This window comes from Mobula birostris, chromosome 18, assembly GCF_030028105.1.
Source record: "Mobula birostris isolate sMobBir1 chromosome 18, sMobBir1.hap1, whole genome shotgun sequence".
Classification (NCBI taxonomy): Eukaryota; Metazoa; Chordata; class Chondrichthyes; order Myliobatiformes; family Myliobatidae; genus Mobula; species Mobula birostris.
Window position 1 is genome coordinate 69,764,655 of NC_092387.1, and position 25,493 is coordinate 69,790,147.

Below are 25,493 nucleotides of genomic sequence, written 5' to 3' on the forward strand. Positions count from 1 at the left end.
GTTAATAGGTTTAGATTCTAAAAATTTAGATGTGTTGTGATTCTGGACAGCAGGGTTGATCAGAGTTGCATTTTGAACAAGATGGTAAGGTTTTTAAAATCCAAGCATTGTCTGGTAAGGAGTTAACGTGGTTGAGTGAGCACAACAGTGAGGTTGAACTGCCGGTCTATCCACTGCTAACAGAACATCATCACAAAGAAGCTACCATTGTGAATTATTACAGGATTCACAGAAGTGATATTCGAGTGTACTGTTGTCACTTTCTAAAAGATTCGGAGGTACCAGCCAAGATCCTAAATGCCAGGATTATTATGATAATGATTTTCGGAGCTTACAATGTGAAATTTGTGGATGGATATCATTGTGGTGATTGAAGATAAACTAGATGCAGAGTAACAAAAGGAGAGGCTATGATATAATACCCTGCTGAGAAGGTCACCCACTCTCTCCAGAGGACCTGAAGAAGTTGTTTCTCATTAGTGCCTCTCGCCTGCATAAATTGGTGAGACAATATTCACCCCTTTGTTGCTTGAAGCTAAAGCCATAAACTGTTATTGTGAGATCAAACAGAAACTAATTAGATGAAGGTAGAAGGCAGTGGAATTTTAAGAATCTCATGGTGTGGAGATTTGTCATGCTTTGCAGAGTCAATGCATTCTTTTCAAGACTTTCATCTTATTCCTTTTTTTTCTGAAGATTCTCTTATACAAACAACAAATATCAAAACTGCTTTCCAGCTGAGTGTCAGAGTGCAGTGATATAACTTTTTAAAGGAATTATTTAAAAATGCAGCATTACACAAGCCAACTCTCCTGTTTTTCATTCTGTTTCGGAGACTGACCCTAACCCTAAATTTCCCATGTAAACTTTGAAAGTTATTGCCATAAAAATTCTGGCATGTATAATCCCGACCGATATCTCTGAACCTGCCAGCAGTGCTTCCCTCCATACATAAGATGTGATTTTACTGCAGATGAGCTGGGAACAGCGTTAGGATAAAAAAAAGCCTCTTCTGTAAGGAAAGGATTACAGTACGAACAGAAGTTCACACAACTTCTGCCACTTTCTGGCAACCATTTTCAGTCAAAATTACGTGAGTAAAAGCAAAAAATCTATTTGCGTTTTGATTCAATTCATTAAATGCAGTAGAACAGAAATAGACTGTATTTTAAATAATTTAAAAGAGGGGGTGAGGCTTTAAGTGTTTCCAAATGGAATTGGATTGTAGACAGGGAGAGGATATGTCACACAGATTAATCAACATGTTCAAATACCCAGAGCAGCAGTCAGAATGTTTAGATTTAATTATGTAAAAATATTCTGGAATTAATTGCACTTTTATCGAATGGGACTGTGAAACTATTGATTGTTATAAAAACCTATTTGGTTCACTAACATATAGGGAACAAAATCCTCCTTCCTTATTGGATCCCAGAACTGGTCCGGTGAGGTGGTCAAGCAGAGTAACAGTTGTTTGGTCAGTCGTCTAGATCTTGTGACTGAGTGATGAAACAAGTGTGTTTGAGAAATGAAACATTTCTTTCCAAAAGTGTGTACGATCTGCTCAAGTTTAGAAATACTCAGAAATTGAGTATACTAAAATTGAAATTCCTAAATGACAATAAAAGAGGACTGTGTGTCCTCAGAATCTAAAATCTAATCTAAATTGGCATTAAATTGAAAATTTCGAGTAGAAACAGAGCTGGAGAACTAATTATTCTGCTAAGTGGAACCACTTCTCTGTATACAGACTATATCTCAACCACAGTCTTGATGTGGGGGGTGCGTGTATGGGGGTTAAGTGTGGAAGAAACAGCGCATAGCCTGACAGTGTCAGGGTGCCAAAACGTGCAGACTGCTTTCTAATTTTTGATGGATTCCAGTCACCACCCCATCTCTCCGGTAGTGAAAATGAGCCTAGTCTCAATAACAAAGGGAATGGTCTCTCAAAATGGTTCTGCACATGGATATGCACCTGCTAAAAGATACCAGAACTGCCACAAATGGTGTTTTATTCCGCCTTCGAACACTAGGCATAAAAAGGACTGAACGTACTAGAATTTCTTAGCATCTGCCTGGTACCTGACAGGGAAGTGAGGGAACTGGAAAGCAATGAAGAGAGTGAGGAATAGGGGTAGATGGTAAAGAGAGTCCTTTCTGGTTGGCTGCTGGTGACCAGTGGTGTTCCTCAGGGATCTGCATTGGGGCTGCTTTTTATGTTACATGTCAATGATTTGATGGAATTGATGGTTTTGTGGCCTAGTTTGTAGATGTTATGAAAATAGGTGGAGGGGCAGGTAGTGTTGAGGAAATAGGGAGGCTACAGAAGGACTTAGACAGATTAGGAGAATGAGCAAAGAAGTGGCTGATGGAATACAGAGTTGGGAAGCGTGCTGGCCTTTTAACTTGCTCTATGATCAATTTAACTCTTCCTTCCTACATAGTCCTCAATTTTTCCATCACGCATGTGCCTATCCAAGTTTCCTAAGTGTCTGTATTGTACCTGCCTCGACCACCACACCTAGCAGAGAGCTCCACACACCCACACTCTCCATGTAAAAAAAAACTACTTATCGCTGACATCCCCCCTATACTTTACTCCAACCACCTAAAATATTTGTCTCCTTTCCACCCTGGGAAAATATCTCTGGCTGTCCACACGATCTATGCCATTTATCATCTTGTACATCTCTATCAAGTCACTATAAATTCTTAAAAGTTATGAAAATTATTTAAGTACTGTAATTAAATAATAATTCCAACAATGCATCTCTCAGCAACTGCTTTCAATGAGCTATCATAGGTAGAGTGTGGGGAATCAGGTATGGGACCACCCATGAGGTGCTTTTCACATGGTGTACAGCCTCAGGTTGAGAAAAGGACAGTCTTTGGACTCACACAAAGGTCAGCAAAAAATACCTTTCACAGGAAGCACAAGTCTTCCACAGACTGGATGCACAGATGTGGGCAATGGAGACTTCTTTGTCAAGAGATGTGGGCACAACTGGCACTTATTGCCTTTTCCCTTTTGTCCTTGAGTTAGGTCACCACAGAGACACTTTTCCTAGCGGAGTGCTGGAATGCTGAAAAGCAGTGCTGGTTTGGAACAAGAGCAGGGTGACGACGCTGAGGCATTAATGTCACTGGTCTGAGTTAGTGTGGACAAAGTTTACAGTTTCCATTGTAAGTCAGGCCACAGGGACTATCAAGTTGAAGTTTAATTGTCATTCATGCATACACATGAATACAGCCAAATGAAACAGTGTGCCAAGTGCACGACACAGTACCTACAGTCACGCACAGTACACAGCACATACATTTCCAATAGCAGAAAAACATACAGCCACAAAAAATATAAATATATATATACCCTACTCCCTGAGTGGCATGGTCTGTAGACGGATGCTGCATGAAGGTAGTGAAATCTGAGAGAAGGAAGTTAGATTCCATAGTCAGGAAGGACACACACACACACACACACACACACAAGACTGTAACTCTGTTCTGACAGGGAGACAGAGAGAGAGACACACACACACACACACACAAGACTGTAACTCTGTTCTGACAGAGTGACAGAGAGAGAGAGACACACACACACACAAGTGTTCTGACACTCCTCTCAAATAACAGCAACATTTCACTTTTAGTATCTGTATTTGGGATCACTTTACTTTTGTGTTATGAAGTGCATTTGACCTAGATAATGTGTGAAGGTTAGGACAAGCTGTTCGAGCTGTTTCTGATGACGTATGCTGGACCTTTTTACACTCAAGGCTTCATTGTTAGGAGTGGGAGTCACTGAGTTAATCTGTGTTCTGATGCAGTTCCTAATCTTTACAGGAGGGAATAAACTGCTGAATACAGGGAATAAAATCCCACAGCTAGAAACTGGAAAAACGCAAGGCTATGGATGCTGCAATAACACAAAAGACATAGGAGCAGAATTAGGCCATCCGGCCCATCAAGTCTGCTCCACCCTCTCAAAACTATCTCGTGCTACGCCCCCATAGCCTTTGACGCCTTGCTCCTCTTACGTTAACCTTTTCATTCCTGGGATCATTCTTATGAACCTGGAGCTACAAACAGCTGCGAGTGCTTGGTGGGTCAGGCAACATCACTGGAGACAAAGAGTCTTTGGCCTGAAACATCAACAACATTGCTTTGCCTCCCCACAGGCTGTCCGGCACACTGAGTCTTTCCGACAGTTCATGTTTTGCTTACCTACAGAGCATCTTCACAGGGACGGGGAACATCAGTTTGGAGGGGCAATGGAGAAGGTGTGAGGCAGAACTGTGGAATAAAAACCCTGAGGATGGAGAGGGTGAAGTGTTTGATGGCTCTGAGCCTGTACTTGCTGGAGCTTAGAAGAATGTGGAGGGATCTCATTGAAACCTTCTGAATATTGAAAGGTCTAGATAGAGTGGATGCGGAGAGTATGTTTCCTATAGTGGGGGAGTCTAGGAGCAGAGGACACTGTATAATAGAGAAGAGGAGGACTTTCTTTAGCCAGAGGGTGGTGAATTCATTGTCATGGATGTCTGTGGAGGCCAAGTCATCGGGTATATTTAAAGCAGAGGCTGATAGATTCTTGATCAGTAAGGGGTCAAAGGTTATGGGGAGAAGGCAGGAGAATGGGGTTGAGAGGGAAAATAAATCAGCCATGATCGAATGGCAGAGCAGACTTGATGGACCAAGTGGCCTTATTCTGCTCTTATGTCTTAAGGCCTCATGATCTTTGTCTTAGGGGTTGACAAACAGACTTTACTTTGAACATTACAGCATAGTAGAGTCCCTTCGGAATGCTTTAATGTACTCTAAGATCAATATAACCCTTCCCTTGCACATAACCCTCCATTTTTCTATTGTCAATGTGCCTGTCTAGGTACCTCTCCTAAAAATGGAGGATTATGTAGGAAGAAAGGTTTAGATTGGTCTTGGAGTAGATTGAGGTCGGCACAGCATCATGGGTCAATGGGCCTGTACTGCTACACTGTTCTATGTTCTAAGTGGCAGCAGTTTAGGGGAGGCTACACTGAACATCACCACTTCTTCATCCGAGGACCATCCATCTGCACTATTTGAAGCAGAGAATATCTCTGAATGAAGTTGTCTAGTCAATTAGCCTCAGGACTGAATCCAGGCCCTTGTTCTTGCCAAGATGGCAGGGGACTTGCAGAGGTAAGCGCTGAAGAAGGAGCACTGTTGCATTCATCGTGCTTTCTTAATTCACAGAAGGAGGCTATTCAGCCTGTCAAGTCTGTGCCGGCTCCAAGAGCACACACATCAGTTCGTTGCCCCACCTATCTCTCATGTACCCCACTTTGGGTTGTGGGAGGAGCACCCCAGTTTAGATTATAGGGAGGCCATGCAAACGCCCACAGACTGCACCAGAACCTGAGGCTGAACACCAGTCAGCGGAGCCGTGGCAGCAGCACTTCTTGCTGCACTATTTCGCTGCCCTGAGACGTTAGTGTACACCCAGTGATCACTTTATTAGGTACACCTGTACACCTGTTCATTATTGAAAATATCTAATCATCCAATCACGAGGCAGCAACTCAATGCATAATAGCACAGTCAAGAGGTTCAGCTGTTGTTCAGACCAAACATCAGAATGGGGAAGAAATGTGATCTAAGTGACTTTGATCGGGGAATGATTGTTGGTGCCAGATGGAGTGGTTTGAGTATCTCAGAAACTGCTAATCTCCTGGGATTTTCACACACAATAGTCTATAGAGTTTACAGAGAATTGTGTTTAAAAAAAAATACAAAAAAAAGATCCAGTAAGTAGCAGTTCTGTGAGTGAAAATATCTTATTAATGAGGGAGGTCAGAGGAGAATGGCCAGACTGGTTCAAACTGGCAGGAAGGTGACAGTAACTCAAATAACCACATGTTACAACAGCGGTGTGCAGAAGAGCATCTCTGAACGCACAACACGTTGTACCCTGAAGTGGATGGGCTACAGCAGCAGAAGACTACACTGGGTCCCACTGCTGTACGTTATAAAGTGGCCCCTGGTTGTATATTACATGAATTAGCTGATTCCAGAACATAATCTGAACTTTCAGCAGCAGCCACATTGCAACCACTCACCATAACTTTCTAAATGCCATGCACAATCCATTCAGAAAACAGTTTATTCTATTGGGAACTTTGATTGTATTTTTTAATTCATCACGGTCAAGATGACATGACAGGCAAATTCTATTTTCTTTCTAATAATTTTCTTATCAGCAGACAAACATAAGAACACAAGAAATAGGAGCAGAAGTAGACCATCCGGCCCATTGAGCCTGCCCCGCCATTAAGATCATGGCTGATCTGTCTGTAAACTCAGCTCCATCTACCTGCCTTTTCCCCATAACCCTTAATTCCATTACTATGTAAAAACCTATCTAATGTTTCTTAAGAATATTTAGTGAGGAAGCCTGGGCAGGGTATTCCACAGATTTGCCACTCTCTAGGAAAAACAGTTTCTTCTCATCTCTGTCCTAAATCTTCTCCCCTGAATCTTGAGGCAATGTCCCCTAGTTCTAGTTTCACCTACCAATGGAAACAACTTTCCTACTTCCATCTTATCTATCCCTTTCAAAATTTTGTATGTTTCTATAAGATCCCCTCTCATCCTTCTGAACTCCAGCGAGTATAGTCCCAGGCGACTCAATCTCTCCTCATAAGTCAACCCCTTCATCCCTGGAATCAGCCTGGTGAAACTCCTCTGCACTGCCTCCAAAGCCAGTATATCCTTCCTCAAGTATGGAGACCAGAACTGCACACAGTACTCCAGGTGCGGCCTCACCAGTACCCTGTATAGTTGCAGCATGACCTCCCTGCTCTTGAATTCAATCCCTCTAGTAATGAAGGCCAACATTCCGTTTGCCTTCTTAATAACCTGTTGTACCTGCAAGACAACTTTTCGCGATTCATGAACAAGCACTCCCAAGTCCCTCTGCACAACAGCATGCTGCAATCTTCCACCATTTAAATAATAATCTGCTCTTCTATTATTCCTTCCAAAGTGAATGATCTTGCATTTACCAACATTGTATTCCATCTGCCAGACCTTGGCCCGCTCACTTAACCTATCTATATCCCTCTGCAGGCTCTCCACATCCTCTGTACAATTTGCTTTTCCACTCAGTTTAGGGTCATCAGCAAATTTGCTACACTACACTCAGTCCCCTCTTCCAGATCATCAATGTAAATGGTAAACAGCTGCGGGCCCAGCACCGACCCCTGCAGCACCCCACTCACCACTGACTACCAACTGGAGAAACACCCATTTATACCAAATCTCCGCCTTCTATTGGTTAACCAATCCACTATCCACGCCAATACATTTCCTCCGACTCCATGCATCCGTATCTTATTTATAAATCTCTTGTGCGGCACCTTATCGAACGCCTTCTGGAAATCCAAGTATACGACGTCCACCTGTTCCCCTCTATCCACTGCACTCATTAGGTCCTCAAAGAACTCCAGTAAGTTTGTCAAACAGGATCTGCCCTTTCTAAATCCATGCTACCTCTGTCTAATGGAACCACACTTCACTTCACCACTGGGAAACTTCCAGTCCTTTAGCAACCACAATTTCTGGTTTGTGGAGAGACTTCTCACCAAGGCCAAGTTTTGGATTATTACTGTCTGTGAGTGGGATGTGCAGCTCTGGCTGGTGAATGGTACCAACCCAGATTTCCAAGCCCTTAGCCTGATGGAAAGTAAAGGCAAATGAACCTTGAGGTCTATGACCCAGGACATCAAACCAGGGGAAGGAGCCCTGTGACCAACATAGAACATGGAAGAGAACAGCACAGAAACAGGCCATTCAGCCCACAATATTGTGCTGAACCTTAAATTAATAATCAAATAACTAGCCCCTTCTGTCTACACAATGTCCATATCCTTCCATTTCCCTCACATTGATCTGTCTATCTACATGTCCAATTTCCTCACATTCATCTGCCTGTCTAAATGTCCATTTTCCTCACGTTCATCTGTCTAAATGTCCAATTTCCCCACATTGATCTGTCTATCTAAATGTCCATTTCCCTCACATTGATCTGTCTAAATGTCCATTTTCCTCACGTTCATCTGTCTAAATGTCCATTTTCCTCACATTCATCTGCCTGTCTAAATGTCCAATTTCCTCACATTCATCTGCCTGTCTAAATGTCCATTTTCCTCACATTCATCTGTCTAAATGTCCATTTTCCTCATGTTCATCTGTCTAAATGTCCATTTCCCTCACGTTCCCTCTTAAAATTCCCTCCGCAAACAAAAGAAAATCTGCAGATGCTGGAAATTCAAGCACACACACAAGATGCTGGAGGACCTCAGCAGCACCTGTGGAAAAAAGTACAGTAGATATTTTGGGCCAAGTCCCTTCACCAGGACTATAAGGAATAAATGTGACCCAAAGGCCTGTCAAAAGGTCTTGGCCCGAAACATCGACTGTTCTTTTTTCTATAGATGCTGCCTGGCCTACTGAGTTCCTCTAGCATTTTGTGTGTGTGTCTTAAAATTCCCTAATGTATCTGCCTGGACCACCAGCACTTTCCAGTTGCTCACCGCTCTCTGTGTTTTTTAAAAAAACTTGCCCCTCACATCTCCTTTGAAATTTCCCTTCTCACCTTAATTGCATGCCTTCTGGTATTAGATATTTCAACCCTGGATAAAAATATTGTTGATGAGTTGACAGTTGATGAATTATGTGCTTCCATTCAGAACTAAGTAAAGTTCTCCCCAAATTAAAGGAAACTTTAATACCACAGAACCCTCATATCCCAGAACAAGACTGTCTGTTTGACTCTGATGATAATGACTTCCAAAACATCCCAGTGTGACCAACTGTGATCCAAACAACACAGGACTCTAAAGGTGTGAGTGTTAGTGAGCTCAGATCACATCATGAGATCTGAGGCGAAGGTGTGTGTGATGGTGTGTCTGTGTGTGAGTCTGTGTGTGATGGTGTGTGTATCTGTGAGTGATGATGTGTGTGTGTGTTTGTGTGTGCATGTGAGTGTGATAGTGTGTGTGAGTCTGTGTGATAGTGTGCATGTGTGTGTGTGATTGTGTGTAATGATGTGTGTGTGATGGTGTGTGTATCTGTGAGTGATGGTATGTGTGTGTGTGTCTGTGTGCTTGTGAGTGTGTGTGAGTCTTTGTGTGATGGTGTGTATGTGTGTGTGTTTGTGATGGTGTGTATGTGATGGTGTGTGTCTGTGTGTGTGGTAGATTATAAATACACTTCTTATGAAAGCACTAGTGTGTGTGGTAATAATGAACTCTACTGATATGCGATTCAGGCGGACTATCTCAGTTCTACCAAAATGACCGTGTTATTGATGTTGGGCTGATGTCAATGCGGGGTGGAAGCAGGTGGATCAGTAGGAAGGTTTTTGTCTGTTTCCCACATCTAAAAGCATAAGACATTGGATTAGGGCATTTAGCCTAGTGATTCATCAGGGTGTCAGATGTTATAGGAAAAGGCAGGAGAATGTGATTGAGAGGGAAAGTAAATCAGCCATGGTTGAATGGCAGAGCAGAATCGAAGGGCCAAATTGCCTCATTTGGCTCCTGTATCTTATGGACTTGTGAACCATCTGGCACAACCCTAATCCAAATCGTTTAACAACACCAGCATCCTGTCATGACCTTGCACTAGCATTGACTTTTTCTGTTTGAATTATTTTTTTCTCAAAGAAGTTGTGTGTAATTTATGTTTAATTTGTGTTTTTGTTGTGAGTGTGAAATTTTTCATTGTGACTGTGCATTTATGTACTTGTGATGTAATCTCGATTTTGACTTGAATTGAACTGCTTTTCAGTTAAGTGTTTCAGTCTCCACAGATACTTCCTGACCTGCTGAGTATCTGTAGGCCCCTGTATCTGTTTTTTTCATTATTGACCGCCCATCTGAATCAGTATCTGTAGATCAGGATGGGTCCTGCTCAGCGAAACCCTTTAGAAATGAATGTGGCAGCAAGCTGGAAAGGTGGGTGTTCTGAGAAAGCTCTACAACAGATGTGCTCATACACTCCTGAACCAATTTCATAAGCAAACTAGCAGTGGAGTTTTGCACAGCAAGTGACCTCATTCCACATAGACCACGTGTGTCGTTGGTGGAGACGTGATTCATGGGCAGACGTGCCCCGATGAATTTCTCATGTGAGACATGCAACCTGCAAATGTTTGGAGATTTGTCCCATTCCAGAAAGAGCAGATTTATGTCCCTGAACAGTGCTGTGCAACTGAACTTCTCAGAATCAGATTTAGCGTCATGAGTATACGTCACGTAATTTCCTGTTTTGCAGCAGCAGTACTTTGCAATATATAATGTTAAAAACTATAAATTCTAAGTATAGTATAAGGCCTCCGTCGGTCAGAGTTTAACATGGATGTTATGTCCTAGCTACCTACACAATCCTGGGCAGTACAACAAGCTGTTGTCCATGTAGCCAGCTCCCTCTCCACGCAACTGATGAACCCAAAGGAACGGTAGACACCGATACAGTTTGGTACCAGCACTGTCACAGGAGTTGCCAGTCAGCGTTGAACTCAACGTAGGACTGCCTTAGGGTCACCAGCTCCGGATTTTTCCTTCAGGGTTTACTCCCGAAGCCTTCACCATGAGTGGGTATGGCTGCAAGGCAGCGGAGATGTGAGATCAGAGTTTTCCTTCTAGATGAGCTGCCAGCCACGGCTGATGAGCCCCATCTGCCCAAAGCAACTGGTTTTAAGGCACCAGTAACCTGCCTTTCCCCCTTCTCCTGTCAGTAGAAACAGTTCCGCCAAGCTTAGTAGCTAAACCACATGTGAAGGCCAGGAACTGGACTTGGTTTTCAGAGGCTATTTGAGGTACACGCCACTGGGAGCATTTAATAGATAATGGGAGCTTGTCCCCATTACCACTCCTGGCTATGACTACCTTGCAGCATATATAATACATAAAAAAATTAAGTAAGTCATACAAAAAGACAGAGCAAAAAAAGTGACGTTGTGTACATGGGTTCATTGTCCATTCAGAAATCCAATGGCAGAGGGGAAGTTGTTCCTGAAATGTTGAGTGTGTTTCTTCAGGCTCCTGTACCTCACCCGATCAGAAGGCATGTCCCGAATGATGGTGTGGGTGGAGGGGGAGTTCTTCACGACGGATGCTGCCTTTCTGAGGCATCGCCTTTTGAAGATGTCTTCAGTGCCGGGGAGGCGAGTGCCCATGATGAAGCTGACTGGGCTTACAACTTTCTGCAGCCTTTTCTGATCCTGTGCAGTGGCCCCACCATACCAGACGATGATGCAACCAGTTAGAATGCTGTCCACGCAACATCTGCGGAAATCTACCACCTATCACAACCCAGCTTCTCACTCCATCCCCACCCCCTGCCCACTGACCTTCCCCCTCACTTGGTCTCACCTATCACCTGTCAGCTTCTCACTCCATCCCCACCCCCTGCCCACTGACCTTCCCCCTCACCTGGTCTCACCTATCAACACCCAGCTTCTCACTTCATCTCCACCCCCTGCCCACTGACCTTCCCCCTCACCTGGTCTCACCTATCACAACCCAGCTTCTCACTCCATCCCCACCCCCTGCCCACTGACCTTCCCCCTCACCTGGTCTCACCTATCACAACCCAGCTTCTCACTCCATCCCCACCCCCTGCCCACTGACCTTCCCCCTCACTTGGTCTCACCTATCACCTGTCAGCTTCTCACTCCATCCCCACCCCCTGCCCACTGACCTTCCCCCTCACCTGGTCTCACCTATCACAACCCAGCTTCTCACTCCATCCCCACCCCCTGCCCACTGACCTTCCCCCTCACTTGGTCTCACCTATCACCTGTCAGCTTCTCACTCCATCCCCACCCCCTGCCCACTGACCTTCCCCCTCACTTGGTCTCACCTATCACCTGTCAGCTTCTCACTCCATCCCCACCCCCTGCCCACTGACCTTCCCCCTCACCTGGTCTCACCTATCACCTGTCAGCTTCTCACTCCATCCCCACCCCCTGACCTTCCCCCTCACCTGGTCTCACCTATCAACACCCAGCTTCTCACTTCATCTCCACCCCCTGCCCACTGACCTTCCCCCTCACCTGGTCTCACCTATCACCACCCGGCTTCTCACTTCATTCCCACCCCCTGCCCACTGACCTTCCCGTTCACCTGGTCTCACCTATTACATCCTAGCTTCTCACTCCATCCCCACCCCCTGCCCACTGACCTTCCCCCTCACCTATCACCACCCAGCTTCTCACTTCATCCCCACCCCCTGCCCACTGACCTTCCCCCTCACCTGGTCTCACCTATCACCTCCTAGATTCTCACTCCAACCCACCCCCTGCCCACTGACCTTCCCCCTCAACTGGTCTCACCTATCACCTCCCAGCTTCTCACTTCATCCTCACCCCCTGCCCACTGACCTTCCCCCTCACCTGGTCTCACCTATCACCTGTCAGCTTCTCACTTCATCCCCACCCCCTGCCCACTGACCTTCCCCCTCACCTATCACCACCCAGCTTCTCACTTCATCCCCACCCCCTGCCACTGACCTTCCCCGTCACCTGGTCTCACCTATCACCACCCAGTTTCTCACTTCATCCCCACCCCCTGCCCAATGACCTTCCCCCTCACCTGGTCTCACCTATCACCTGTCAGCTTCTCACTTCATCCCCACCCCCTGCCCACTGACCTTCCCCCTCACCTGGTCTCACCTATCACCACCCAGCTTCTTACTTCATCCCCACCCCCTGCCCACTGACCTTCCCCCTCACCTGGTCTCACCTATCACCTGTCAGCTTCTCACTTCATCCCCACCCCCTGCCCACTGACCTTCCCCCTCACCTGGTCTCACCTATCACCACCCAGCTTCTCACTTCATCTCCACCCCCTGCCCACTGACCTTCCCCCTCACCTGGTCTCACCTATCACCTGTCAGCTTCTCACTTCATCTCCACCCCCTGCCCACTGACCTTCCCCCTCACCTGGTCTCATCTATCACTTGTCAGCTTCTCACTTCATCCCCACCCCCTGCCCACTGACCTTCCCCCTCACCTGGTCTCACCTATCAGCTCCCAGCTTCTCACTTCATCCCCACCCCCTGCCCACTGACCTTCCCCCTCATCTGGTCTCACCTATCACCACCCAGCTTCTCACTTCATCCCCACCCCCTGCCCACTGACCTTCCCCCTCACCTGGTCTCACCTATCACCTGTCAGCTTGTACTCCCTCCCTTTCTCAGCCTCTTATTCTGGCTCCTGATGAAGGGTCTCAACCCAAACCCTTGACAGTTCTTTCCTCTCATATGTGCTGCCTGACTTGAATTAACAATCGCCCCAGAGTATAACAGAATATGTTCTTTAACTGCGAACTCCGAGTTGAGTTAGAACATCAGAAGCCTGTGGATCAGAGAAAGCACCTGATTAACTTTCTCGCTCACTTACAGGTGGGATTAATCGTTCCAATCAGACATGGTGAAGCCTGGATGCAATTTCTCTGAGAAGGCAGAGAAACAGCAGGGTACAGACGATGGGTTTGATAACATCCCTTTGATAACTCCACTTGATGTAAATCAACTTCAGCAGCCACTCCCCGAGAAGGTACGTAATAAAATACCCTGTGAGGGGAGGTCACACCTCCGACAGGCAGATCACTGGTTGAAAGTTTATATGTATGCATAATTTAAATAACTAGCCCTGAGATTGTATTAATTTCTATTGTATAGGGCTACTGAGGTGACTTTAAACTAGAATGGTTGGGGAGTGGGAATCAAATTAAAGAGGCTAGGTGAGAGGTGGTTAGTTCACAACAGGGGGATGGGAACAAGTGCAGAGAGACAGAGGGGTGTAAAGTGAGGGTAGAAACAAAAAATAGTAAGGAGAAAAGTAAAAGTGGCAGGCCGACAAATCCAGGGCAAGCATCAAAAAGGGCCACTTTTCAACATAATTGTATAAGGGCTAAGAGAGTTGTAAAAGCCCGCCTGAAGGCTTTGTGTGTCAATGCAAGGAGCATTCGTAACAAGGTGGATGAATTGAAAGTGCAGATTGTTATTAATGATTATGATATAGTTGGGATCACAGAGACGTGGCTCCAGGGTGACCAAGGATGGGAGCTCAATGTTCAGGGATATTCAATATTCAGGAGGGATAGACATGAAGGAAGGGGAGGTGGGGTGGCGTTGCTGGTTAAAGATGAGATTAACGCAATAGAAAGGAAGGGCATAAGCCGGGAAGATGTGGAATCGATATGGGTAGAGCTGCATAACACTAAGGGGCAGAAAACGCTGGTGGGGGTTGTGTACAAGCCACCTAACAGTAGTAGTGAGGTCAGAGATGGTATTAAACAGGAAATTAGAAATGTGTGCAATAAAGGAACAGCAGTAATAATGGGTGACTTCAATCTACATGTAGATTGGGTGAACCAAATTGGTAAAGGTGCTGAGGAAGAGGATTTCTTGGAATGTATGCGGGATGGCTTTTTGAACCAACATGTCGAGGAACCAACTAGAGAGCAGGCTATTCTGGACTGGGTTTTGAGCAATGAGGAAGGGTTAATTAGCAATCTTGTCGTGAGAGGCCCCTTGGGTAAGAGTGACCATAATATGGTGGAATTCTTCATTAAGATGGAGAGTGACATAGTTAATTCAGAAACAAAGGTTCTGAACTTAAAGAGGGGTAACTTTGAAGGTATGAGACGTGAATTAGCAAAGATAGACTGACAAATGACACTTAAAGGATTGACGGTGGATATGCAATGGCAAGCATTTAAGGATTGCATGGATGAACTACAACAATTGTTCATCCCAGTTTGGCAAAAGAATAAATCAAGGAAGGTAGTGCACCCGTGGCTGACAAGAGAAATTAGGGATAGTATCAATTCCAAAGAAGAATCATACAAATTAGCCAGAAAAAGTGGCTCACCTGAGGACTGGGAGAAATTCAGAGTTCAGCAGAGGAGGGCAAAGGGCTTAATTAGGAAGGGGAAAAAAGATTATGAGAGAAAATTGGCAGGGAACATAAAAACTGACTGTAAAAGCTTTTATAATGTAAAAAGGAAAAGACTGGTAAAGACAAATGTAGGTCCCCTACAGACAGAAACAGGTGAATTAATTATGGGGAGCAAGGACATGGCAGACCAATTGAATAATTACTTTGGTTCTGTCTTCACTGAGGAGGACATAAATAATCTTCCAGAAATAGTAGGGGACAGAGGGTCCAGTGAGATGGAGGAACTGAGCGAAATACATGTTAGTAGGGAAGTGGTGTTGGGTAAATTGAAGGGATTAAAGGCAGATAAATCCCCAGGGCCAGATGGTCTGCATCCCAGAGTGCTTAAGGAAGTAGCCCAAAAAATAGTGGATGCATTAGTGATAATTTTTCAAAACTCATTAGATTCTGGACGAGTTCCTGAGGATTGGAGGGTGGCTAATGTAACCCCACTTTTTAAAAAAGGAGGGAGAGAGAAACCGGGGAATTATAGACCGGTTAGCCTAACGTCGGTGGTGGGGAAACTGCTGGAGTCAGTTATCAAAGATGTGATAACAGCACACTTGGAAAGCGGTGAAATGATCGGACAAAGTCAGCATGGATTTGTGAAAGGAAAATCATGTCTGACGAGTCTCATAGAATTTTTTGAGGATGTAACTAGTAGAGTGGATAGGGGAGAACCAGTGTATGTGGTATATTTGGATTTTCAAAAGGCTTTTGACAAGGTCCCACACAGGAGATTAGTGTGCAAACTTAAAGCACACGGTATTGGGGGTAAGGTATTGGTGTGGGTGGAGAATTGGTTAGCAGACAGGAAGCAAAGAGTGGGAATAAACGGGACCTTTTCAGAATGGCAGGCAGTGACTAGTGGGGTACCGCAAGGCTCAGTGCTGGGACCCCAGTTGTTTACAATATATATTAATGACTTGGATGAGGGAATTAAATGCAGCATCTCCAAGTTCGCGGATGACACAAAACTGGGCGGCAGTGTTAGCTGTGAGGAGGATGCTAAGAGGATGCAGGGTGACTTGGATAGGTTGGGTGAGTGGGCAAATTCATGGCAGATGCAATTTAATGTGGATAAATGTGAGGTTATCCACTTTGGTGGCAAAAATAGGAAAACAGATTATTATCTGAATGGTGGCCGATTAGGAAAAGGGGAGGTGCAACGAGACCTGGGTGTCATTATACACCAGTCATTGAAAGTGGGCATGCAGGTACAGCGGGCGGTGAAAAAGGCGAATGGTATGCTGGCATTTATAGCGAGAGGATTCGAGTACAGGAGCAGGGAGGTACTACTGCAGTTGTACAAGACCTTGGTGAGACCACACCTGGAGTATTGTGTGCAGTTTTGGTCCCCTAATCTGAGGAAAGACATCCTTGCCATAGAGGGAGTACAAAGAAGGTTCACCAGATTGATTCCTGGGATGGCAGGACTTTCATATGAAGAAAGACTGAATGAACTGGGCTTGTACTCGTTGGAATTTAGAAGATTGAGGGGGGATCTGATTGAAACGTATAAAGTCCTAAAGGGATTGGACAGGCTAGATGAAGGAAGATTGTTCCTGATGTTGGGGAAGTCCAGAACGAGGGGTCACAGTTTGAGGATAAAGGGGAAGCCTTTTAGGACCGAGATGAGGAAAAACTTCTTCACACAGAGAGTGGTGAATCTGTGGAATTCTCTGCCACAGGAAACAGTTGAGGCCAGTTCATTGGCTATATTTAAGAGGGAGTTAGATATGGCCCTTGTGGCTATGGGGATCAGGGGGTATGGAGGGAAGGCTGGTGCAGGGTTCTGAGTTGGATGATCAGCCATGATCATACTGAATGGCGGTGCAGGCTCGAAGGACTGAATGGCCTACTCCTGTACCTATTTTCTATGTTTCTATGTTTCTAACACAATAAATCCTTTAGGAACGAATTTAAAAATGACACAGTGTAAAAGCTTAAGCACGCAAGACTCTGCAGATGCTGGAGATCTTGAGCAACTTGCACAGCAGAATCTGCATAAGGTTTAATATCATTTGTCACGGCATTTGTTGTTTTACGGCAACAGCATAGCTCAATATACAACAAATTCTCTAAGTTACAAATAAAATTAAATCAGGAGTGCAAAAAGAGAGCAAAAATAATGAGGTAGTGTTATTGGGTTCATTGTCCATGCAGGAATCTGGTGGCAGAGGGGAAGAAGCTGTTCCTAAAATGTTGAGTGTGTGCCTTCAGGCTCCTGCATCGTCTCCCTGATGGTAGCAATGAGAAGGGGGCATGTCCTGGGTGTTGGGAGCTGCCTTTCTGAGGCAGATGCCTTTGATGTTGGGAGAGTGGTGAATGCCCATAGCAGAGCTGGCAGAATTTGCTGGAGGAACTCGGCAGGTCAGGCAACATCTACAGAGAGGAATAAACTGCTGATGTTTCAAGCCAAGACCATTCATCAGGCTGGAAAGGAAGGGGAGAAAGTCAGAAAAAGAAGGTGGTGGGAGGGGGGAGTACAAGCTGACAGGTGATAGGTGAGACCAGATGAGGGGGAAGGTGCGTAGGGGAGGGGAGAGGGGGGATGAAGTGAGAAGCTGAGTGGTGATAGGTGAGACCAGGTGAGGGGGAAGGTGCGTGGCTGGGGGAGAGGGGGGATGAAGTGAGAAGCTGGGAGGTGATAGTTGGAAAAGGGCTGAAGAAAAAGGAACTAAGAGTGGACAATGGGAGAAAGGGAAAGGGAGGGAAACTGGAGGGAGGTGATGGGCAGGTGAGGAGAAGACAAAGGGTGAGAAGGGAACCATAATAGTGAATGGAAAAAGAGAGAAGGTGGAGGGGGAGAGATTACCAGATGTTGGAAAAAACGATGTTTATGCTGTCAGATTGGAGGTTACCCAGATGGAATATGAGGTTTTACTCATCCAACCGGAGTATGTCCTCAGCATGGCTGTAGGGGCCTTGGTATGACATGTCAGAATGTGAATGGGAAGTCAAACTGAAATAGGTGAGCAACAGGAGATCTCACCTTTTTGCCACTGACACTAAAATACCTTTGGTGGCTGCAGCCGTCGCCATTTCCCTGTCTCAGTCTTTCGATCAGGTCAGCTGCCTTGAGGAAACTTTTCCCCCAGAGAAAAGCAGGTAATGACAGGTGAGTGTCCACAGACACTCGACTGCTCACCGGCAGAACTGGGAAGCAACCATTTGATTATAATACAGAAAGAGATCAAAAGAGGAAGAAAATATAAGGTTAAAAGAGTAAAGTATAGTGGATGTTGTATATTTGGACTTTCAGAAGGCCTTTGACAAGGTGCCACACATGAGGCTGCTTACCAAGTCAAGAACCCTTGATATTACAGGAAAGCTACTAACACGATTAGAGCATTGGCTGAGTGGCAGGAGGCAGCAAGTGGGATTAAAAGGATCCTTTTCTGGTTGGCTGCCACTGACTACTGGTGTTTCACAGGGGTTGGTGTTGGGACCACTTCTTTTTATGCTGTATATAAATGATTTAGATGATGGAATAGATGACTTTTGTTGCCAAGTTTGCAGACAATACGAAGATTGGTGGAAGGGCAGGTAGTGTCAAGGAAACAGGTAAGATGCAGAAGGACTTGGACAGATTAGGAGAAGGGAACATGAACTATAATGTTGGAAAATGCATGGTCATGCGCTTTGGTAGTAGAAATAAATGTGCAGACTATTTTCTTAATGGGGAAAAAAAACAAAAATCTGAGATGCAAAGAGACTTGGGAGTCCTTGTGCAGAAACCCTAAAGGTTAACTTGTAGGTAGAGTTGGTGCTGAGGAAGGGAAATGCAATGTTAGCATTCATTTCAAGAGGTCTAGAATACAAGAGCAGGGATGTGATGCTGAGGCTTTATAAGGCACTGGTGAGGCCTCACCTTGAGTATTGTGAACAGTTTTGGGCCCCTCAACTTGGAAAAGATGTGCTGGTATTGGAGGGAGTCCAGGAGAAGTTCACAAGGATGACTCCAGGAATGAAATAGTTATCATACGAGGAACGTTTGATAGCTCTGTACTTGCTGGATCTGAGAAGGATGAGGGAGGATGTCATTGAAACCTTTCAAATGTTGAAAGACCGAGACAGAGTAGATGTGGATAGGATATTTCCCATGATGGGGGAGTCTAGGACAAGAGGGCACAGCCTCAGGATAGAGGGGCACCCTTTCAAAACAGAGAAGCAGAGAAATTTCTTAGCCAGAGGGTGGTGAATTTGAGGAATTTATTACCACAGGCAGTTGTGGAGGCAGTTAGGTGTATTTAAGGCAGAGATTGATAGTTTCTTGATTGGACAAGGCATCAAAGGTTACAGCGAGAAGGCAAGGGAGTGGGGCTGAGGAGGAAAAAAAAGGATCTGCCATGATTGAATGGCGGAGCAGACTCGATGGGCCAGATGGCCTAATTCTGCTCCTATGTCTTATGGTCTTACGTCAGAGGTAGCTTCAGAAACAGCTTCATCCTTCCAGCATCAGATTTCTGAAAGATCAGTGAGCCCATGAACATTACCTTCTCATCCCTTTCTTAGTGCTATTTATTTATTCATGTGATTTTTACATGTTTGCACTGTACTACTGCCACAGAACTGCATATTTCACATCTTGTAAGTCAGTGGTAATAAACCTGAGTAATACAGGCTCTTTGGCCCAACCACTCCGTGTTGACCACAGTGCCCATTCAGCTCGTCCTAATGTCCTGTGCTTGGCCGGTACCTCTCTAAGCCCTGCCCCTCCATGTGCCTCTTCGAATGCTTCCAAAATGATACTACTGGACTTGCCTTGTCCACCTCCTCTGACAGCTCGTTCCATGTATTTACTATCTGTGTGAAGAAAGTTGTCTCTCAGGGCCCTTTTAAATTTCCTCCTCTCACACTAAATCAATGGCCCCTAGTTTTATACCCCCCCCCCCCAGCCTGTACCATCCACCTTATCTTTGCGTAAGATCACCCCTCATTGTCCTACATTTCAAGGAATTTCCTTAAGACATAACCTGGCCAACATCTCCCTCAAACTCAAGTCCTCTAATTCTGCTAACACCCAAGAAAATCTTATCTCATTGGTTCCAGTTTGATCACTACTTTCCTATAACAAGCTTACTAAAACTGTGCACTGTGTGGCCTCACTAATAACTTGTACATCTGTAATAAATACTGTGAGTCTTCAGTAATGCTGGGAATCTTGCACCAGAGGACACAGCCTCAGAAAGGAAGGAAATCACTTCAGTACAGAAATGAGGAGTGGTGAATCTGTGGAATTCATTGCCACACATGGCCAGGGAAACCAGCTCACTGGGAATATTTAAAGTGAAGGTTGATGGATTCTTGATTACGCAGGGCATCAAAGGTTACAGGGAGAAAGCATAAGAATGGGATTGAGAGGGAAATCGGCCATAATTGAATGACAGAGCAGACCTGAGGAGTCAAACAGCCTAATTCTGCTGCTGTGTCTTATCATCTATCATAATGTTTCAACTCTTACACTTAGTGCCCTGACTGATGGCGGCCAGCATACAAAATGCTTTTTTCCATCACCTCGGTACCTGTGACAACACTTTCAATGAACTGTGCACTTGTGGTCCTGTCTGCTCTGTCTGAACTTAACAGACAGTTTCAAAAAGCATTGCACTGAAGCTCCCTTCCTCTCTGTCTAACTAATAGCTGCGGCAGGATGTCACACTGATTCATGGGGTCAAATAGAAGTACTAGCATAGAGGCCATTCAGCCCATCTATTATGTTCGCATCCCTTAGACAGAAAGTGAAGACTGCTTCATGGAGATATGGAGAGTGAGGAGAACTTAATGAGTCCCATTTCACTTTGCTGCTGCCTCAATCTGCTCCTGACCTCTCTTGCTTTCATGCACTGCCCAGGTGGTAGTGAAGACCAGGACTGAGTATCAGATCCAGCAGAAGAAGAAGAGGAAGCTGCACATCCCGGGGATTAAGAAGCTGAACATTAATCTTTATGATGAAGTCTCTGAGAAAGTCAAGGTAGGTGACACTGCTCATTGCCCTGGTTCTCATTCTCTGCCTGTTGAATGGCTCTGTGTCCTCCTCACGGGAGATCTGCTTTGATCCGTACAGCTCACGGGATTGATCATCATCACCATGGCGTTCCTCGCCTGCCTCTTGATGCTCGTCATGTACAAGGCATTCTGGTACGATCAGTTAAGCTGCCCCGAAGGTTTTGTATTTAAGGTAAGCGCGCTGTCAGCATTTCTGCTAATTTCGTACATTGCTGTACTGATTATAGGGATGATGGAAATATCATTAGGCAGTGTTGTAGGGAACGAGGGCATGTTGTCACAGTAAAAATCTTCAGATACTTCAGTTGTCTGGCACAACAATGCGAAGAGATCCAGAAGTCTGTACGATGTGTTTCTCGTACATAGCTAACTCTTCCAGCCACGCACTGGTGAGATACGTCATGAGTAGAGAGGACAGTGGATTGCGGGATCCTAGCCATTCACCCTAAGGGAGTTTATCCACCTCTTGCAGATTAGTGCAGAACAACACGAGCATGTTAACAGATAACTGGAGGACAGGGCTCTGTGGAGAAAGGTTTCATTAAAATAGTGAACTGTGTCTAGTGTGTTATAGTGTACCGTAATATAGTGTATAGTGTACCATAATATAGACCTACCTAAAAGGTCTCAGGAGTGTAGGAGGAAACCGGAGGACCCAGAGGAAGCCTACACATTCCACGAGGAGCGCATTTGGCGGCTCCCGACAGAGGACGCTGGGATAAAACTCTGAACCCCGATGACCCGAGCTGTGATAACATCACTACACCACCGTGTTGTGTACTCTGTGTATTTTCTACCTGCCAAATAACGACCTCTTCCGTTATAGCCATTTCAGAGTACTGAGAATTAAGACCACAGTGGCTTTTCATATCTTTGTGGTTGGGTGGATCATTTCATATTCCCAAATCCTGATGCTCTGTTCCACAGACAGAATGAATCCAAGTTGGCTATTATCACCTGGGTTTAATTCCCCCAGGTCCTGTGAGATTATCTAAATATACAGGAGTTTATTTCATTACAGGTTGTTGGATTTTGATGTTTAAATCCAAGGTTCTTTCAGAAGTCAGGAAAGAGGCACAAAACAAGTTGCTTCACAATCATTTTATTAAGAGTTGATAGAACAAAAGAAAGTGGAACAGATAATGATAGAGGTCCACTATGCAAAGAGAGAGATTAAGGAACTAAGATAGTGCCTACAAGAGAAAATCTGCAGACGCTGGAAATCCAAGCAACACACACAAAATGCTGGAGGAACTCAGCAGGCCAGGCAGCATCTGTGGAAAAAAGTACAGTCGAGGTTTTGGGCCGAGACCCTTCATCAGGACAGGAAAAAAAGATGAGAAGTCAGAGCAATAATGTGGGAGGAGGGGAGGAAGAAGGACAAGGTGGTAGGTGCTAGGTGAAACCAGGAGAGGAGGAGGGTGAAGTAAAGAGCTGGGAAGTTGATTGGTGAAAGAGATAAAGGGCTGCAGAAGGAGGTAGAAGATAATGGAAGAAAGGAAAGGGGAGGAGCACTGGAGGGAGGTGATGGGCAGGTAAGGAGATAAGGTGAGAGAGGGAAACAGGAATGGGGGAATGGTGAAGTGAAAGGGGGTGTCAATTACTGGGATTTGAGAAACTAATGTTCAGGTTGGAGGCTTCGCAGGCAGAATATAAGGTGTTTCTCCTTCAACCTGAGTGTGGCCTCATTGCAGCAGTAGAGGAGGCTATGGACTGACATGTCGAAATGGGAATAAGAAGTAGAATTGAAATGGGTGGCCACTGAGATATCCTGCTTTTTCTAGTGCACGGAGAAGCAGTCTCCCAATATATATTGGAGCTCACTGGTGTACAGGAGGTCACACTGGGAGCACCGGATCCAGTAGATGTTCCCAACAAGCTCCCAGGTGAAGTGTCACCTCACCTGGAAGGACTGTTTGCTGCCCTGACTGGTAGTGAGGGAAGAGGTGTAGCACTTGTTCCACCTGCAATTTGTCTCTGCATAGATTTACTGCAGGTGACTGAAGGAACTCCCCACCAGAGCGAGGTTCCACCGTGTTGCAGAATCAGGTCAGGCCGAGAGTCCAAATTAGCATTGGTGCCAATGGAGAAGGGCTTTTTTTCTGAGCTAACCTTGAAGGATGACGTGTCCTAGATTTGGGGTAGATTGCCTACACTGAATGTCATTAAAGTTGTGAGTGTATTTTCTTGGAGTTGTTGGCGATAAGATGGCATGGTAGCATTGTAGCTAGAGTAACATTTTACAGCGGTAGTGACCTGGGTACAATTCTCACCACTGTCTGTAAAGAGTTTACACATTCTTCCTGTGTCCATATGAGTTTCCTGGGGCTGCTCTGGCATCCGGGATAGTGAGTTGTGGGTATACGGACTAATGAGTTGTGGGTATACGGACTAGTGAGTTGTGGGCATACGGACGAGTGGGTTGTGGGCATACGGATGAGTGAGTTGTGGGCATACGGACGAGTGGGTTGTGGGCATACGGACGAGTGAGTTGTGGGCATATGGGCTAGTGAGTTGTGGGCATATGGATGAGTGTGTTGTGGGCATACGGGCTAGTGAGTTGTGGGCATATGGACGAGTGGGTTGTGGGCAGGCTACGCTGGTACTGGAGGCATGGCAATACTTGTGGGCTGCTCCCAGTACATCCTCGGACTGTGTTGGTCGGTGATCCAAGCAACTCATTTCACTGTGTTTCAATGTAGATGTGACAAATAAAGCTCAACCTCTTTATGTTGTGAGTTTGTGGTTCACAGTGTTCGTGGCAAGAAGGATTGATGAGGTTGTGGCAGGAACTGTGCCAGGCGGGAGTGGCGCAGCAGTAAAGCAGTTACTACATTGCTTAGTGCTTGCTGGAAGATGGAGCTTCAATTCCCACTGATGTCTGCTCACTCCATAACAGCGTTGGTTCCCTTCGGGTGCTCCTGTATCCTCCCACATTCCAAGAACATATTCCGGTTAGGGTTTCTGAGTAGTGGGCATGTTATGTCAGTAGCGGAATCATGGCATCACTTGTGGGCTGCCCATTACAAACCCGGCTGATTTCATTTGATTTGATGCAAGCGATACACTTCACTGTATGTTTCTCTATTTCGACACATGTGACAAGTAAAACTAATTACTTTATTTCTTGCCATCATGATTTACACTCTTCACGGTGAGAGGGACTGCTAAAGTCACAGGAGGAACAGTGACAAACTGGTAGGGATGAGGGTGGGTGGCATTTACAAGGTAAGTCATTACAGGAGAGCAGCAGCACCCATCAGCAGGGTCTCCCAGCACCCAGGCCATGCTCTCTTCTCATCGCTGCCATCAGGAAGAAGGTACAGGAAACCCAGAACTCACACCATAAGGTTCAGGAACAGTTAATACCCCTCAACTGTCAGACTCTTGAACCAAAACTCACCCCAACATTGATCTGATGCTACAACCTATGGACTCGCTTTTAAGGGTTCTACAACTTGTGTTTTTAATATTAATTGCTTTATTTAATTTTCAGATTTTCTTTTTGTGTTTGCCAGTTGTTGTGTTTATCACATTGGTTGTTGTCCATCTCTGTCGTGCACTGCTTTTCATTGATTCTGTTGTGTTTCTTTGAATCTACTGTGAATGCCTGCAAGAAAATAAATCTCAGGGTTGTATATGGTGACATATACATGTATACTCTGAGAATAAATTTACTTTGAACTATGAATTTTTTCATCGGAGGATCTCTTGTTAAAGTGCTGAGCCCAGGGGTGACAGGGTTTGAGATGCCTTCCAAGTTATAGAGAGAAATGAGCCAGCCAATCTGATGGTTTCAGTGCAGTGTGTGAGCTGGGCAGACTGACGGTTTCAGTACAGTGCGTGAGCTGGGTGGACTGACGGTTTCAGTACAGTGTGTGAGCTGGGTGGACTTACGGTTTCAGTACAGTGTGTGAGCTGGGTGGACTTACGGTTTCAGTACAGTGTGTGAGCTGTGGGGACTGACGGTTTCAATACAGTGTGTGAGCTGGGTGGACTTACGGTTTCAGTACAGTGTGTGAGCTGTGGGGACTGATAGTTTCAGTGCAATGTGTGAGCTGGGCGGACTGACGGTTTCAGTACAGTGTGTGAGCTGGGCAGACTGACGGTTTCAGTACAGTGTGTGAGCTGTGTGGACTGACGGTTTCAGTACAGTGTGTAGCTGGGCGGACTGATGGTTTCAGTACAGTGTGTGAGCTGTGTGGACTGACGGTTTCAGTACAGTGTGTGAGTTGTGACGACTGACGGTTTCAGTACAGAGTGTGAGCTCTGACAACTGACGGTTTCAGTACAGTGTGTGAGCTGTGACGACTGACGTTTCAGTACAGTGTGTGAGCTGGGCAGACTGATGGTTTCAGTACACTGTGTGAGCTATGTGGACTGACGGTTTCAATACAGTGTGTGAGCTGGGCGGACTGACGGTTTCAGTACAGTGTGTGAGCTGGGCAGACTGACGGTTTCAGTACAGTGTGTGAGCTGTGTGGACTGACGG

The 25,493-nt window shown here is 45.5% G+C and overlaps 1 protein-coding gene across 6 annotated transcripts in view; it reads left to right on the forward strand.

The window, feature by feature from the left end:
* Nucleotides 1-25,493, forward strand: part of caly (calcyon neuron-specific vesicular protein) — a 46,661-nt gene that overhangs the window by 9,683 nt on the left and 11,485 nt on the right. For 5 of the 6 annotated variants that reach the window (XM_072282921.1, XM_072282920.1, XM_072282923.1 and 2 more), the window contains exons 2-4: nucleotides 13,450-13,603; nucleotides 20,847-20,966; nucleotides 21,060-21,173. In XM_072282921.1, the coding sequence (XP_072139022.1) occupies nucleotides 13,475-13,603; nucleotides 20,847-20,966; nucleotides 21,060-21,173 (363 nt within the window). In that variant the 5' untranslated portion in view covers nucleotides 13,450-13,474. Of the gene's footprint in view, nucleotides 1-1,073; nucleotides 1,094-13,449; nucleotides 13,604-20,846; nucleotides 20,967-21,059; nucleotides 21,174-25,493 lie in introns of those variants that run through there. The other variant, XM_072282924.1, reaches the window with a different exon arrangement.